Source organism: Amblyraja radiata, chromosome 12, assembly GCF_010909765.2.
Source record: "Amblyraja radiata isolate CabotCenter1 chromosome 12, sAmbRad1.1.pri, whole genome shotgun sequence".
NCBI lineage: Eukaryota > Metazoa > Chordata > Chondrichthyes > Rajiformes > Rajidae > Amblyraja > Amblyraja radiata.
Genome location: NC_045967.1, coordinates 32,471,261 through 32,487,733, shown reverse-complemented (window position 1 = coordinate 32,487,733; position 16,473 = coordinate 32,471,261). Strand labels below are relative to the sequence as shown.

Sequence of the window (16,473 nt, the reverse complement as noted above, 5' to 3'; positions counted from 1 at the left end):
AGGCAGTTTACCCTGGCAATCTACAGCAGAGGTATTTAGGAGCAGAAAATCATCTCGTATTGCTTTTTCAAGTAGATAGATTCAAGCCTTTACAAATTGTGCAGGAGTCTCCCAAATGTGTTATATAACCTCCAGCAATACTGCCAGTGAAGAGTGACAGTGAACAGGTCTTATTCCCAATTCATGTTTTATGAATAATAATGCCTATTTTTAATGTACTCTCAAAGCAATTCTAATTTCATTTCCAAGGAAAGTAAAGACATTCATAACAAATGGTCGCACGGTCAAATAGTTATTAATAGCTGATCAGCAAGGCCAGATTCTGCAAGAATGAAATTATCCCAGATGATGATGCAATGGACGGATTAAAAACCACAGCATAAAAATAAGGCGTCAAAAATGGATCTGATACAAATTTTAACGTAAATGTATCCGACAATTTGAGGCAATAAGAAGCCGCAGCTGAGGTAGCACATTCAGAGTTTCACATCACATTACACACACCTGCCTGAATGCAGAAGTATCCCACTCAAAAATGTTCCAAATCAGTTTTGTATACTATTGTAACAATCAGTAAAAATCATTCAATGATGTTTCATGTAATGATCAATTTCCAGTTTGAGATTTACTGCATAAGACACAAAACTATGGGTTTCTAGCTCAACATCTTCTGCAGCGCTGTTCACAGATGCACAAGAATAAGCAGAAGAGTGTCAGAAAATCTACAAAGAATTATATTCAGCCAAATTTATATTCAGCCATAATTACAGCCAAATTTAAAGTAGTCTTCCGGCAACTTCTGCAAATGGATATTTGTTTGTGTGGTTTTTTTTTTTTTTTAAATCATACTGTACAACTATGTTTAAACATAATTTGAAAACCAGCTTCTTAATTGTGCATTTTGAATTGAAATCGTTAATCTCAGGTTGAGGATGTTTGCTTTGTTACATTCAAAATAAATATTAAGCTTACTAACTAATAATTTGCCCTGCATATCTCTTTTAAACATTGCACTTCTTACCTTAAAGCCATGCCCTCTAGTTTAATTTGATTTTTCCATCCTGAGAAAAAGGTTCTGACTATCTATCCTTTCCAACATTAGCTACTCTCCAGTCCTCTGTGACCGCCTTTGAATAGAGAAGACACAAATATCTTTGTTAATGTCCCCTCATCCTCCACTTTTGCCTTTCTCAATAATCTGGGTCCTGGGGATTTATCTATCTCAAGGGTCTGTACCACTTTCACGACCTCTGCCGAGTTTGCCCTTGACTCGTACTCGCAGCATGGTCGTCACGAGGTCGTAGGTAGGTCGTGATGCCAGTCGTAGGTACTCATAGCATCAAGTAGGTCGGGGCGTTTTTCTAGCCTGATGAAAAACGTCCACGAGTAAAAAACATCGTGAATTAGGTCATGAAAGTGGGACAGGCACTTTAAAGTTCTTCAAGAGTCCTAACACCTCCAACTTTTTAACCTCCAACTGTTCTTGCATATTAGTATTCACCACACTGATGTCACTGTCCATGTCCTTCTCCTGAAAACAGATACAAAGTACTTCCCCTGAAAACAGATAAAAAGTACTTGTTTAGTACCTTGCCTACATCCCTGGACTCCAAGCAAAAATTTCCATCTTTTTCCTCGACTTGTCCCATCTTCTCCCTCGTTACCCTCTTGTTTTTCATCCCGAATCTTTGGGATTTTCTTTATTCCAACTCACCGTGTCATTTGTGGCCCTTCTAATTGCCCGCTTGAGATCTTTCCTCTATTTATATTCTTCAAGGGCCCTGTCTGATTCCATCCACTTACATGTGCTTCCTTTTTCTTTTTGACCAAATTTACAACCTCTTTGGTCATCCAAGGATCCATTACATTGCCATTATTATCCCTCCTCCTTTCAGGGACATGCCGATTCTGAACTCTGATTGATGGCCTTTAAACAACTCCCATGTCAGATGTGGAGTTACCCAATAACAACTGCTCCCAGTATACCCTCCCGAGCTCCTGCCTAATACCCGTTGTAATTTGCCCTGCTCCAATTTAGTACTTTTGCGCAACTCAATACAGCTCAGACTGGTTTTAAGAAAGTACACTAAAACTTTTGTCAGGGATTGAATTTATGTAGAAAAATCCCAGAGGCAGCTTTACATTACATTTGAATTGAAAGTTTAAAGCATGAATATTCTTCATTTTTTAAATTATGTTAATCACCTTTCTAAAAGATAAAAAATATTTTGGCCTCGGTGCTAAAATTTTTTTGTAAATAGTAGGAAGATGGCAATTGATCAAAGATAAGACATCACAAGCAGACATGCGATCAAACCCCATGTAAATCAATGCCACCTGATTACACCATCAAGGGCGTGTCAAACCACAGTGTGAAATCCTTTGTGCAGAGAGATGTTACTCAGAATCAAACAGCAACTAAGCTTATACATTATGCAGATCAACAATAAAACCAAGTAACATTTTGAAACATCACACTACTATGTTATTTGTTGAACAAAAATGTTGGGCTTTCAATTAGCTTCAACTTAACAGATGGCAACAGCATTACTGTTTAAACCCATTCATCACACGGCTCTCTGGGTAAGTAGGATATTTTTCCGGATATTGCAAGGAGATACATTAAAAAGGGGATTTTGTAAAACTTTTGGAAGAGGACGGACATAATGTGCCTTTAGTTCCATCTTCCACCTTGAAATCCAGTCAGGGGACGCAATAACTTAATGCAATAACTTAATAACCAATGCTCAGTAATTCAGCCTAACCTGCTGAGCACATCCTCCTGCTCTCCATGTTCTTTTGTCTACGTTCTCACATATAACTGCTCCCATTCACTCATTGACGAAAAACGTTGTTACAGATTATCCCCATGGTCACTCTGGATTTACCCTACACAAGACATTCCCCTCTACCATTCTCCCTGCATCTTGTCTCTTATCCAGTACTAACAAAGCGTCTTCAACCCGACTCTATTTCGCGTCCCACAGATGCAGCCTGGCGTGCAAAGTCTTTCCAGTATTTTCTGTTTCAGTTTTAAATTTCCAGCATTTGTAGTTTTTCTGATTATGAATTCGGCATGGGTTCTGAATCACTAGGAAAGTCTTAAAGAGCAAAAATAGGGGGCCAATGTAATGGAAAAAGCTAATGAATTTCCATGTTGTGTTCAGCAAAATACAACAAAAATATGTTATGTTTAACTGTGTCTGAAGAAATGAGATTTGAAACCTCCTTTAATTAAATTAATTAACAACTAAAGATGACTTGATTTCATGAGACATGCTTTCCAATAATGGTTAATTCTTGGATGAGATTTTGATTTGAAAAAAATCTGGTCACAACGGTTTGCGATTAACTATTTCCAATACAGGCAAATCTGCTATAATATGTGCTTCCACAATGCAAATCAGATATAACACAATTGATTATCTATTACGTGGGCTGAATTGTTTATGACAATTTTGATTAGAAACTAGAGAACCACTTTAAAGGTACATTATGAATTGACAAGAAAATACTGTCCCATGTAATTTTCCCACAGTAATCCAACACCATTGTCTCTTAAGAACAGTCTGTCAGTTTTACCGCACTAAAGTTGTCAAGCAATTACTTTAATGACACTTGTGCAATGATAGTCTATTAAAAATTGCAACAGCCAGACTTCAGTAATTTTAGCAACACCAAATAAATATAATTTAAAAACATTTATTTTCGAAAATAATGTCGATAAAAATCTTTGCTATTACGAAGCTGAAGTTCTCTATCCCCTAATCTTCTTCTCCCCGTGGACACAATTGTATTTATAACATCACTTTCTCTAATAATGCAAGATTTCTTATGAATATAACTATTGTATTATAGGAGAACTATATTTGAAATAGGTTTTGGCTACAGTTAATTTATGTGAATCTCCTATCAGACAAAACATTGCAGATGGCATGGTCGTGAATGATTTTCTATCCTGCAAGGGACTCTAATTGTATGTTTCAAATGCCCTACACAGCATCTATAGAACAGTGAATCACTGACATCAGAGAATAGTTAAAGCACAGGAGACCATTCAATCCATCATGTCCACACTGGCTCTCTAACAGAGCAACTTTCAAGTTCCATCTACTAGCTCTTGTTGTACAACCATTCAAATTTGACTTCATTTTATACAATTCCCTCTTGAACACTTGCTACATACATGCTTTTCCTCATGTCTCTACTAAATTAGTTCTCCGTTAGTTTGTACCTATGACCAGGGTTCTTCACCCTTCCACTGAAGAGACTAGCCTCCCACCAACCAATCAGTCTAAGCTCCTCATCTCCATCAAATATCCCAAGGCCTGTCCCACTGGCGATTTTTTCACCTGACTGCCGGCGTCATATCAGGGTCGCCAAAAGATTTAGAACATTTCAAAATCCAGCAGCGACAAAAAAATGTTGCGACACTTGAAAAAACACCGCGCGTCGATACTTCATCACACCGCGTCACGCCACAACTTTTTCGGTGACCTGATACGTCAGTCAATGGGAGCTTCAGCCATGGGTGCCTGCCGAGTTACCATCGTGGAGCTTGCGATCCCTTTGCCAGGGATCGACATTGGAGCTCCAACCGCAGATGCCACATCATGGAGCTTGTGATCTCTGGTTTGAGACCAACTTCGGGAACTCCAAGCCACAGGAGCTTCGACTTGTATGTGGTACTCGTACACTGCGTGCGTTAACTATAGGCTACGCATTATGAAACATGTCTAGCCAAAAAAGTGGGGGGGCTGCTGGAAACAACCTTTGGCAACAACTTGCTAATCCCATAATATCCCGTTTTTGCCATGTTCTTCAACTTTGCTGAGAAGCCTGTTGTGTTACTGAACCACTGTGCCCACCTGTTTCTACCGAGATGGAAAGAGCAAATCCAGTAGAGATTTAAACAACTTTCAAAGGAGCCAGTACGTCAACTTTCTGATTTTCTCATAAAGGCTGGAAGATGGGATTTATTCAACAATCCCTGTCAGACTATGGCCAGTGACTATGCCTTTGCTCTCAGAAAATCAACCCCAATTGGGCATTTGCATTGGCACATTAAGACTGAGTCTCTCTATCCATTATTAAATTCATAATTCAGCCAAGGGCAACCGTTTACATTACCACAATGTGTAGGAAGAAACTGCAGATGCTGGTTTACAGCAAGATTGACACAAAATGTTGGAGTAACTCAGCAGGTTAAGCTGCATCCCTGGAGAAAAGGAATAGGTGACATTTCAGACCTGTTAGTCTGAAGAAGGGTTTTGACCCAGAATGTCACATATTTCTTTTCTCCAGAAATGCTGCCAGACCCACTTGAATTTGAATTTCCTTTATTGTCATTCAGACCTTTCAGTCTGAACGAAATTTCGTGCCTGCAGTCATACATACAATAATACAATAATAGACAGCAGAACAGACAGTAAACACAAATTAACATCCACCACAGTGAGTCCACCAAACACCTCCTCACTGTGATGGAGGCAAAAATCTTAGGGCTGCAGTCTCTTCCCTCCTCTGCGCTGAGGCGATACCCCACCGGGCGATGGTAAATCAGTCCCGCGGCTCACCGAGCTCAGCGAACGGGCCGGTTCAAACACCGCGGCCCGGGGTGGTCGAAGCTGCCGCCCTCCAGTCCAGCAGACGCAGCTGTTGACGACGTCGTCCACTGGTCCGCGGCCGAACCCCGGACTCAGGCCGCCGCCGCAACGCCGTCTCAGCCACCGGAGCACCGTTCCAGCCCCGAGCCAGGTCGCCCTCACGGGAGCGTCTCAGCCCCGCGCCAGGCCGCCTACACGGGAGCGCCGTTACCCTCGAGCTGGGCCGCCCCGACGGGAGCGCCGTTCCACCCTCGGGCTGGGCCGCCCACACAGGAGCGCTGTTCCACCCTCGGGCTGGGCCGCCCACACAGGAGCGCTGTTCCACCCTCGAGCTGGGCCGCCCTGACGGGAGCGCCGTTACCCTCGGGCTGGGCCGCCCACACGGGAGCGTCTCAGCCCCTCGCCAGGCCGCCCTCATGGGAGCGTCACAGCCCCTCACGGGAGCTCCGTTCCAGCCCCAAGCTGGGCCGACCTCACGGGAGCGAGCCCAGGGCGAGTCCTGACAGGCTGCCTCCGGAGCCTCGAGGTCACCAGCTCCGCCATTAGGCCTCAGCACAGACGGAGGCAGAGAAGTGGGATACGACAAAAAAGTCGCATTCCCCCGAAGGGAGAGACAGCAAGCCCCCCCCCACATAAACACAACCTAAAAAACCAAAAACTTAGCTAGACAAAACAAAAAAAACAACACAAAAATGTAAAAACAAACGGACTGCAGGCGAGCCACAGCCGTTCACCAGCGCCGCCACTTCCGGACCACTGAGTTACTCCAGCATTTTGTGTCTCCATTTCCACATTATTGTTTTTTCAAATGGCTGCTTAAAAAGCTTCAAGAAATGTGGAACATTTTTCTCTGACAGGATGTAAATGTTGAGCCAACTAAATTTATGTAAGGTAAGATCAAGTGATTTTTGATGAGCTAGTTGATGCATCAGTTTTGGTTACTTGTTTGGTTAATTCTACCTGCTACTCTTCTAGTTTAGTTTATTCTATCTGAATAATATATTTTAAATTTTAATTGGCTTACTATATTAGATTAAACTTCTCCTAAGAAACCTTGTAATAATTTTACAATGAACAGCACTGCTGTTTAATACAGTGGTTTCAATCTAATCGCTTCTCCCCATCCCAGATTAAAAGGAAATGATGATTGCACTTGCTTTTATGCCTTTTTTCTTTTGATCTCCCACATTTACAGGTGTGTCTAGGAAACATAATCTAGGAGTGTTGTGGGCTCTGTGCTGCATGTCAACCATTGCCAAGTGATTGTTACTGTTGAAACTACGTGAAGTTCAACAAGTAAAAGCTATTAAAAAAAGGTTTTATTTACATTAAAAATCATCAAAAGATTCTCCAGCAAATGTAAGTAAAAACAAACAAAACAAAATTGAAAAATTACGATCGCCTTTTTTCTTCCCCATGGACCACAATATACTATTCAAATAAGCAGGTGGTTCTTGTGCTAGAATCAAAGCAAACTCACCGATATTTTGAGAATTTCAGCAAACTCTGCCAGAAAAATTAAACCCTGACCATAATTTCCACTACTTTGCGATACAGGTCCAATCCATCAGAATAGTCTTAATCAATTTGCAGATGCCAACTCTGCTTACCCCAAAAATCACAATCGTGTTATTTTCTTTGTATAGGCAAATGATCATCACCGTTTTATTTCTATATTGACAGGTCAGAACTGTTCACATAATGACAAAATGGCAGAAATATTTGAGCAGCTTCTTGACTTTAGAACGTATATTTTTCTTTTACATACAGCAATGTTTCAGTTTTCCCCACGAAGGAAGCCTGTGTTCATCGGTGTCAACATTTGAAGTAGTGCCAATACTTTCTTGAGAGTTAGAATGTGTGCTTAAATCCTATATCAGCAAATAATTATTCTAATCAGCACTTTACATGACATTTATTTCCATAAAATACATCTGATTTCTTGTCAATAGAGGAACTCATTAGGTCAGGTTTGGCCAGAGAAGCAAAGAGTTATTACTTTCATTAAAACCTCCTTTGTAAAGACAATGTTGTTACTTCATATTGGAAATTGTTCATTTGTAAATTCCTCCAGGCTCCCCCTCATCTGCAAGAAGTTTGAATAAGTCAGGTCAAAGGTTTTAAAGAATTTCCTAGTCATTTTTTTTCCATTACAAATCTTCAAGATGTCACCACAACAATCTAATTTGAAAAATAAATTGAGGCATGTATTTTGCATTCAATCTTTCGAGGCATAAAATGGAGATAATGAACACCAATTTAACAATGGAACTCTTTGTGACGTAACTACCCAGCCAACTGGCACACTGTGCGAATTCAATACATTTATTCCCATCTTCAGTTATTCCTTAAAGCAGGCTTTAAAGAGTTTAGATGTATGAATAAAAGATCATAAACTATTAGTAGTTCTCTTTAACAAACCAATTAGCCTGTGGCTCAGTGTTTTGGACCATTTTCCAATTCTACACCATGTATGCAAGATATAATAGAAATTGTTGCTGTTGATGCGGGATATGCAGACTCTACATGGTTGGGACAGCTGCTTAAAGGAAAGTGGAGAGTACTTTGGTAATTTTTGCAATCCTTCTACGCTGGACTTCATCACGAGTATTTATTTACTCTTGGAAATTTTTCACACTGTTGAAAAAAATTCACAAGTTTCACGAACTTACCGCGTTTCCCGAGTACCTGCCCTTAGCGTTACGAGCCGCTACGAGATGTCCACGAGCTCTGACATACCCGCTACGTACATTCTACCATGAGTTTGATTTTTTTTTTAACTCGGTAGAGCTCTTGGGTGAACTCGCATGGTGGGACAGGCCCTTTAGAATACTCAAGAGTCATGGGAAAATGTTACACTTTCGTAGGATGCTTTAAGAACATCCTTAGAAGTTTTCCTCTTTCTGCCCGAGTATGTCTTGAAATGGCATAGAGCTAACGATTTGCGTCTAATGTAATTGAAAGGCAGGGAAATGCAACAGGAAACTCGGAAGCAACAAGGTCTCACAAATCAATGCAAAATCATTCCAGATATAAGATAGAGAATTCCAAGATAGAGAATTATTTGCAAGTGGGAGTTGTTGGGGCTCAGCACACAATGCGCTGAGTTTTGTCTGCCCATCTTCTCAAATGAAAGATGCTGCAGGGATATTCTCCTGCATCTTGGTCAACATTAATCCCTCAAACAAACCCTGATGGCCATAATTTAATTATGGTCTCTTTGCTGTTAGTGGTATCCAGTCATGCACAAATTGGCTGCAACATGTCCTGTATTACAGCAGTGACAATATTGAAAATACTTAATGGACTGTGAGATACTCGGAAACATCCCAAGTTCCTATAACGGTTTATTCTCACTCTCCTCCTCATCTAAATCTTCTATAAAGTCAATCACTCGGAATTATACAGCTCAGAACTTTATGACCGTAAAGCCTGCACTTCACATGCCACAGATCTTTTGATCTCATTACCACCTTCAAATCCCTCACCCACTCCTACCTCTACCGTCTCCAATCCCATATCCTCATGGAGATTCTCCAACTGCAGCTGTACCCAATTCTCTGTTCTGCACTTAATATTACTTGTTGCTATCTTTAGTCTCCCTCTTCCACAACTGCATCATATCACTGCGTTAAAAATCAGTGCACAACTCTTTTGATGTCTGCTTTCTTTGTTTGTCTTCCGACCCTCCCTTCTGCCTTGGTTCCAATCATAATCCTTAGCCCAACCAAGTTGTTGCTTAAAATTAAATCAATTCAACTGATTTTTTTCTGATTTATGAAGAATCATACTCCCACCACCCTTTGTGTAAAAAAAATGTTACCCCTCAGGTTCCTATTAAATCTTTCCCCCCTCACCTTGAACCCACGTCCTCTGGTTCTCGATTCCCTTACTCTGGGCAAAAGACCTGATCTATTTTTCATATTAATTTTTTTTCCAGAAAACTTGTCTAGTCCAGCTGTGGACTGTAAGATGTCATTTTTCTCCAGGCCACTTACATCACTAAGCAACAATGATCTATGTTACTATAGTAACAATTCAAAATACAGCCACAAAATGGCTATCATGTCACTCTGACATTTCCTCTGATTACTCCAACTTGATGCAAACTGTGCCCAATCTTATCATGCAAACCTGCAGACAATCACAAAGAAGATCTTCCTTCATGCAAGTTCCTCCCAAACAAACAAATAAATATGTAGCTATACCTCCTCCCTCACCTCCATCCTGGGATCCTTGCAGTCCTTCCAGGTGAGGCAGAGGTTCACATGCACCTCCTCTAAATTCATCTACTGCATCCGGTGTTCCTGATGTGGCCTCCTGTACATCGGTGAGACCACGCATAGACTCTGCGACCGTTTTGCCACCTACCTGCGCTTGGTCCACCAAGGCCTACTGGACTTCTCAGGTGCTAACCGTTTTAGCCTTTCTGCCCTGGGCCTCCTCCATTGCCAGAGTGAGGCCACATGCAGACTGGAGGAACAGCATTTCATATTCCATGAGTATCTTACAATTCAAAGGTATGAACATTATATTCTCCAATTTAGATAACAGCAACCGCCACCCCTTCCCCACATCAGCCCTGCCCCATGCCTCACCTGGACACACCTATTTCTCCCCTACCCCTCCCGTACATTTGTACATCTAGCTTTACAATTTGCAACTCTTCAATCCTTTTGGCTCATAATTTGTCTTTTCATGTCTGCCGTTTGTCCAGCCATTTGCCTATCAAAACTCCCCAACACCCGTGTTCACCTATTACCTGCCACGTTTTGTCTTGCCCCTCCCCTCCACCAGCTTTCTCTCCCCCCCCCCAACCAGACTGAGAATGGTCCCGATACCAAACGTCACCTACCCATGTTCACCAGTATTTTCTTTTGTAAGGCAGCATATGCAATTCCTCATTTCTAAATAAATGAAGTTCAATATCGAATTAAAATTTAATGATAAAATCAAATATGCAAACTTTCTCTTATGTTTGTTATTATGTCACACGATCATACTGTTCAAACACCTCAGTAAATAGAGTGATTTGGTAATTTTGGAAGTGCGTGTATTGAGAATAGTACAGCACAGGAACAGGCACTTTGGCCCATGATGTCTGTGTTCAACCCAATACCAAAGTAAACAAATTCCTTCTGTCTGCAGAAGATCCTTATTCATTTCCTGCATTTACATGAGTCAATCTAAAAGCATAGAGTTGCTGCCTCAGAAACCCAGTACTCCAGACGTGGCCAAACCATAGCTTTATAAAGCTGCAACATGATTTCCTGACTCTTATTCTCAATGCTACTACCGATGAAGTCAAGCGCATCATACATAAGCCTGCTTCACCACTCTACCTCCTCGTGTTGCTTATTTCAGGCAGCTATGGACTTGGATCCCGGGATCCCTCTGTACGTCGGTACATTATGCGATGTCGCATATGTTGAGGGGGACACGGAGGGCTGGGCATTGTGGACGCGGGGAGATTATCGAGGAAGAATTTGGGGAAGGAGAGGAAGTTGGCAAATAAAGATAAAAAATAGTAGAAGTAAAAAAAAAGTATTGGAGGATCGTTGTTATTGATGATCACGGATAAAAAAAAACACGAGCAGCGAGCAGCCTGTGGAGGCAGACTTGAGACCAACACAGGTGATCGCCCTGTTTATTCAGCCAATTGCATCTCCCGTCGTATTTTAGCTTCTCGCTGACAAGTTCCAAACGTTTTCAAAGATCTGCACAACTGATCGTAATCTTCAATTGATAACTTATGCCCCGAACCTATCACTCCCAAAATCTTCCGTACAGTTGGGAACATTGCGCAGAGTTGTATCTATAGGAAAGCGATGGCATGAAGGTAAAATAATAGATTGTGAAAGGAGCTGCGGGTTAGCCGGCGGCAATGAATGAGTTGCTCACCCGCTCCAGGGTCTGCTGGCCGCCTCCGTGCCGGACCAGTCTGGTGACGGTGGGCCCTGTGGGGCTGCCGACGGGAAGGTAGTGTTTCTGTCCGTGGATGTAGAGTGCGGGGTTGGGGGAGCCGGCACGCTCGATGCTCTCGTAATACGAGCCCTCCGAGAGAGAGGACGAACTTCCCGGCCGCATTCGCGATGACATTGTCGGGAAACAGGCTGGCGATCGCACGGCTGCCTCAGCACTGGTACACGGGCGAAAGGTAAACGTCGACGGAGTGGAGAGTGTGTGACTTTCCAAGGCAGAGGAGTGTCGGAGCCGAGCCCAGGTGCGACACACCTTCACTCTGACTGACAGACAGACAACTCAAAGGGCGGTGTCGCTACTTCCACAGCACGCCCTTTCCACCAAAGATACTAGAGGAGCTCTAATGCCCTTGTTTCCCACCCCAGCCGGGCCTGAACCTGGAGAATAACCATTTGCAGTTGAAACATAACATCCCCGTAAATATTTCAACATGAGTTTTAATAATGACTAATCAAGCTTTGATTAAAAACGCCCTCTTCCTTGTCCATTTGATATCTTACGTTGTCAAGTTTTGTTTTGAACTTCCTATGAAGTGCCGTGGGCCACAAATGCAAGGTATAAAGTGAATGTGACTTCGGCGGTTCAAAAGTAGGTTCATAAACCGGTTTAATCTCGTAGAAGCAAGTTAATAAAACAAAAAATAATGCTTTAAACACACGTTAAATTGTTCCATGGTTCACCAAAGTTTTAATTACAACATAAAGATGCAACTTTTTAAACAATAAATTAAATTCTTCATTTAAGTTCAATGCAGGTGAAACAATGTACTGACTTTATAGCATTTGGTCACCAGTTGAAATGTATGGAAAAGACAACGCAATGTATAAATTGTTAATACTTTCTACTCCATTTACACCCAAGCAGTTTTCCACGATGTACATCCACGGACTTTAACCCACTTGAACACGGTCAATCAGTTTAATTCCGGTGTTGAATTAGGTATTAAATATCAGTCAGGACTACTTTATAATTTCTTTATCTTTTTCAAATGGTGTCATGAGAAGGATTATGTTGCCCTGTGCTTCAGTATAATTTCTCACTTGCTTGATACCACAGGGAGACAATAAACCTGGAAAACTCTGGAGTGGGACAAAAAACTCTAATTTTCTTATTCAGTAGCAATAATGTTACAAAGTCAGAATCATACAATGTGGATATAGGCCAGATGATCATATTGATAATCAAGCACCCACCTACACTAATCAGATTTTCCCCCTTAAGACCCCTCACCCACCAAATTCGACAACAACCTACCTATGTGATTACACATTTGATATGCGAGAGAAAATTAGAGGACCTAGAGGAAAGCCACAAGGTCACAGCGAGAAGTTGTAAACTCTACACAGACAGCACCTAAACTCAGCGACGAACCCAGAATTCTGGAACTGTGGCCACGTGACAGAGCTACAGCACTGTGTTGCTCAAACGACCAAAGATCAGATCTTCTGCTTGAGGTTTTGCATTTCTATCCTTAGCTTGAGCTGCGTCACTGGAGTTCGACAAAGTTCAGGCTGGACGTACACTTATAATTGGAGGAGGAAAGTTTGTTGGCCATGTAACAGAGTTTAAATTCATGCAAACTTTTCTGGAAAGGGCGGTTTGATGGAAATGCCCTAAAGTCAGTTGAGTTGGGTGATGTTTGTGTCAAAGCTTAAGGATGAAGGTATGCCATGTGAATAATAAATATAGACCTTAAATTGTAATCCTGGAGTAAAGCAATGATGATTATTTGGGCACAAGAGATGTCTCTAGATAACCACGTGATGCACTGTCCTCAATATCACAGTTAAGAATGGAGTCATAAAGGGAGTTAGATTATAGAGAACAGAATCACGGAGTTTTCATTAAAGATGACATTGAAGATAAACATTTTTCTAGGGCACTTCATAAAATTTCAGACTTCTGAACATACTTCATCCAAATTACTTTCTGTAACGCATTCCAGTTATTACTTAAGTGAATGTGACAGTCTGTTTTGCACAAAGCGAGTTCCACAAATCACAACGAAAAGACTGAACGGTTCTCAGTTTGTTAACTAATCACAAGAATATTGGTCAGGGAGAGCTATCTGCTATTTGAACACTGCCATGGGAGAAATTAGTGCAATTATAAAGCGTCAATTTCATTACGAGAATTGAAAAAAGGAAATGGTGAAGATAGACTAACACAATTTGAGGAAGCAGATGCCAGCAATGGTTTAAAAACTACAGAAGCTCTGGTAAAACAAAAAGTGAACCGTTGGTGCCACCAAAGCTTCGGTCCAGTTGAGATGAAAGCGAATAATAATTCCTTGAAAGTGAATGCGTTATAAAGGGAGAAAGCTGGTGGGTGTATGTGGGGATTGTTGGACTAACCTTTGACTATCCTAACTGACCTTTCGGCTACGCCGTTAGATGCCAGGTGGTAAGTTGGCACTAAGGTATGCTTGATACCATTTAGCTTCATGAAAGTTTGGAACAGTGCAGCACGAAATTGGGGGCCGTTGTCAAATTCTATTATTTCACCGATCGGAACAAAACGTGGGGCGCTTGGAGCGGAGGAGAACGGTGAATAAGATGGCGTAAAATCATAGTGATATAGATGAGCAAAATCAAAGCGATATAGGATAGCGTTTTTGCTAAAAATTATTTACAACGTAGACCGTAAGTGGTCAAGATGAGAGTTTTAGTAATAGTATCAATATTAGGCCAAGTGGAACCCATTGGGTCCCTGTCACATGGGAGGCCTGATTCCCCAACACAACCTGTTCCCCCAGCGCAATATTCCACCACTCACCCATAGCCACCAAAGGAGGCATGGTCCCACAACGCTACCTATTACCCAACACAATATTCCACCACTCACCCATTCCACCAACGCAACCCATTCCCCCAACGCCATATTCCACCACTCATCCGTAGCCCCCCAACTGCGCTGGGGCAGCTCATTTCCCCTTATTCACCCTCCCTCTTTTTAAACTTTTAAAAAAATCCAATTGCACTTGCTGCCAGGAAAAAAAATCCAATTGCACTTGCTGCCAGGAAAAAAAATCCAATTGCACTTGCTGCCAGGAAAAAAAATCCAATTGCACTTGCTACCAGGACTCAGTGTCCTGGGATTTGCAACGTTGTAGCGGGCAGGGCTACAATCCCATTTTGACATCATAGCTGTAACTGCCACTCAAGCAATTTTTCTCAAAGCAGGGTTTTGTAAAGTTAAAAATGTGAATAAGTTGTAAAATGTAATATCAATCTGAATGAAACTTTGATAAAACACACCACAGGGCAAATGTGAGTAAGGTAGTCCAAAAATGGTAGCGCTGTCGTGTACCGTTTTGGCATAATTCAGGACATCAGAGACACACAGGCACATATACACACAGACAGACATAAAAACAAACAAGAAGAGAGCTTTAGTAATATATGTTGAAAATGAGGACCTTCTTAGTATTCAAATTTGGTGTAAAAGAACCATGCCACAATTTGAATTAAATAAAGGATTCCCCTAGTATAGGCAGAATATTTCAAGCTAAGATGTGTAACTACTTTTACTGTTAATTGGAAAAAATGTCAGGTGTCAAGGTTTGTAAAAATGAAGGAAGTCATGATCATACAAGAATATATGGTCTTGTTTTTGACATCGTGATCTGGACAAAACAAGTTAAATATGTTTAACTATAAAATAAATTATTTGTCTCTCCAGATTATCACTATCTCAATCCAGGCTGTATATTTATAATTGATTTTCCAATTGGCTCTTTTCTCTAAAAAAAATACAGGCAGAAGACATGGTCTTGATTTTCCCTTTCCCTTGGTTTTTCATGAAGTTATAGCCAGCTGATCTAATTTAGTGGTTTGTGGGGAGATAAATATTGGCCACAAAAAAAATTCTCTGTTCATCTTTGAGCAGCAGCATGGGCTCTCTGACATATATTTGGGTGTGTAGATGGACCTGTTTGTCACCTCACCTGAAAGAAATGTCATAATCAGACTGTACAGTACTTCTTGATCTGCACTTGGTGTGAATGTAGATAGTTTGTTGAGTCCCTACACACTGCACCTGAATTAGAAACTGAATTACAAATACTGACCTCTATTATCAGCATCTTGTATGGGGTCAAGGAAAGAGCATTCACGTCGCAGCCCTGTTCCCATCAATCTTTCCATCACCACGCACAAGAAGCGACAAGACAGACACCATTGTAAGTAGATGCCGAGAATTCTGGCTGAACAACTTCTAATCTTGTGTGTGGGAGGAGGAAGAAGAAGAAGAAGAAGAAGAAGAAGGAGAAGAAGAAGAAGAAGAAGAAGAAGAAGAAGAAGAAGAAGAAGAAGACAAAGACAAAGACAAAGACAAAGACAAAGACGAAGACGAAGACGAAGACGAAGACGAAGACGAAGAAGAAGCATCCCCTCAGAGTGAAAAAATGGAAAACAATTTATAAACAGTGAAAAAAATTAAAGAAGAATTCAATTAAAGTTAATTAAAGAAGAAAAATTAAAGGTAATGGATAAACTGTTTCAACAGAAAAATTATTTCCTCCAAGAAATGAATCGTATCATTCAAAGTTAATCTTAATTTATGATTCAGTCATGGGAAGAGAATTGAATATCAGGATAGCAGTACAAAAGACAACTGATACATAACTTTGCTTGTACAGCATGATGTCAAAAGAGGAATTTCCATCACATGGAATCAAAACTAGGATGTATAAAACAAGAATTATAATTTAGAGTAAAACTGTAAACAAGAAATGAAATATGCAAATTACATAGATAGGAAAGAAGGATGAAAAAAACCCAGATGTTTCCCAAATAATCCACACTTACGATACAATGCGACAGAACTTTATTTATCCCAGGAGGGAAATTGATTTGCCATTAGTCATAAAATACTAGAAGGGGGA

The 16,473-nt window shown here is 41.0% G+C and overlaps 1 protein-coding gene across 2 annotated transcripts in view; it reads right to left on the bottom strand.

Annotated features, from left to right (window-relative positions):
- Nucleotides 1-11,853, bottom strand: part of pof1b (POF1B actin binding protein) — an 83,395-nt gene extending 71,542 nt beyond the window's left edge. The window contains exon 1 of one of the 2 annotated variants that reach the window (XM_033030412.1): nt 11,508-11,853. In XM_033030412.1, the coding sequence (XP_032886303.1) occupies nt 11,508-11,705 (198 nt within the window). In that variant the 5' untranslated portion in view covers nt 11,706-11,853. The remainder of the gene's footprint in view (nt 1-11,507) is intronic. The other variant, XM_033030413.1, reaches the window with a different exon arrangement.
- Nucleotides 11,854-16,473: the final 4,620 nt, after the last annotated feature.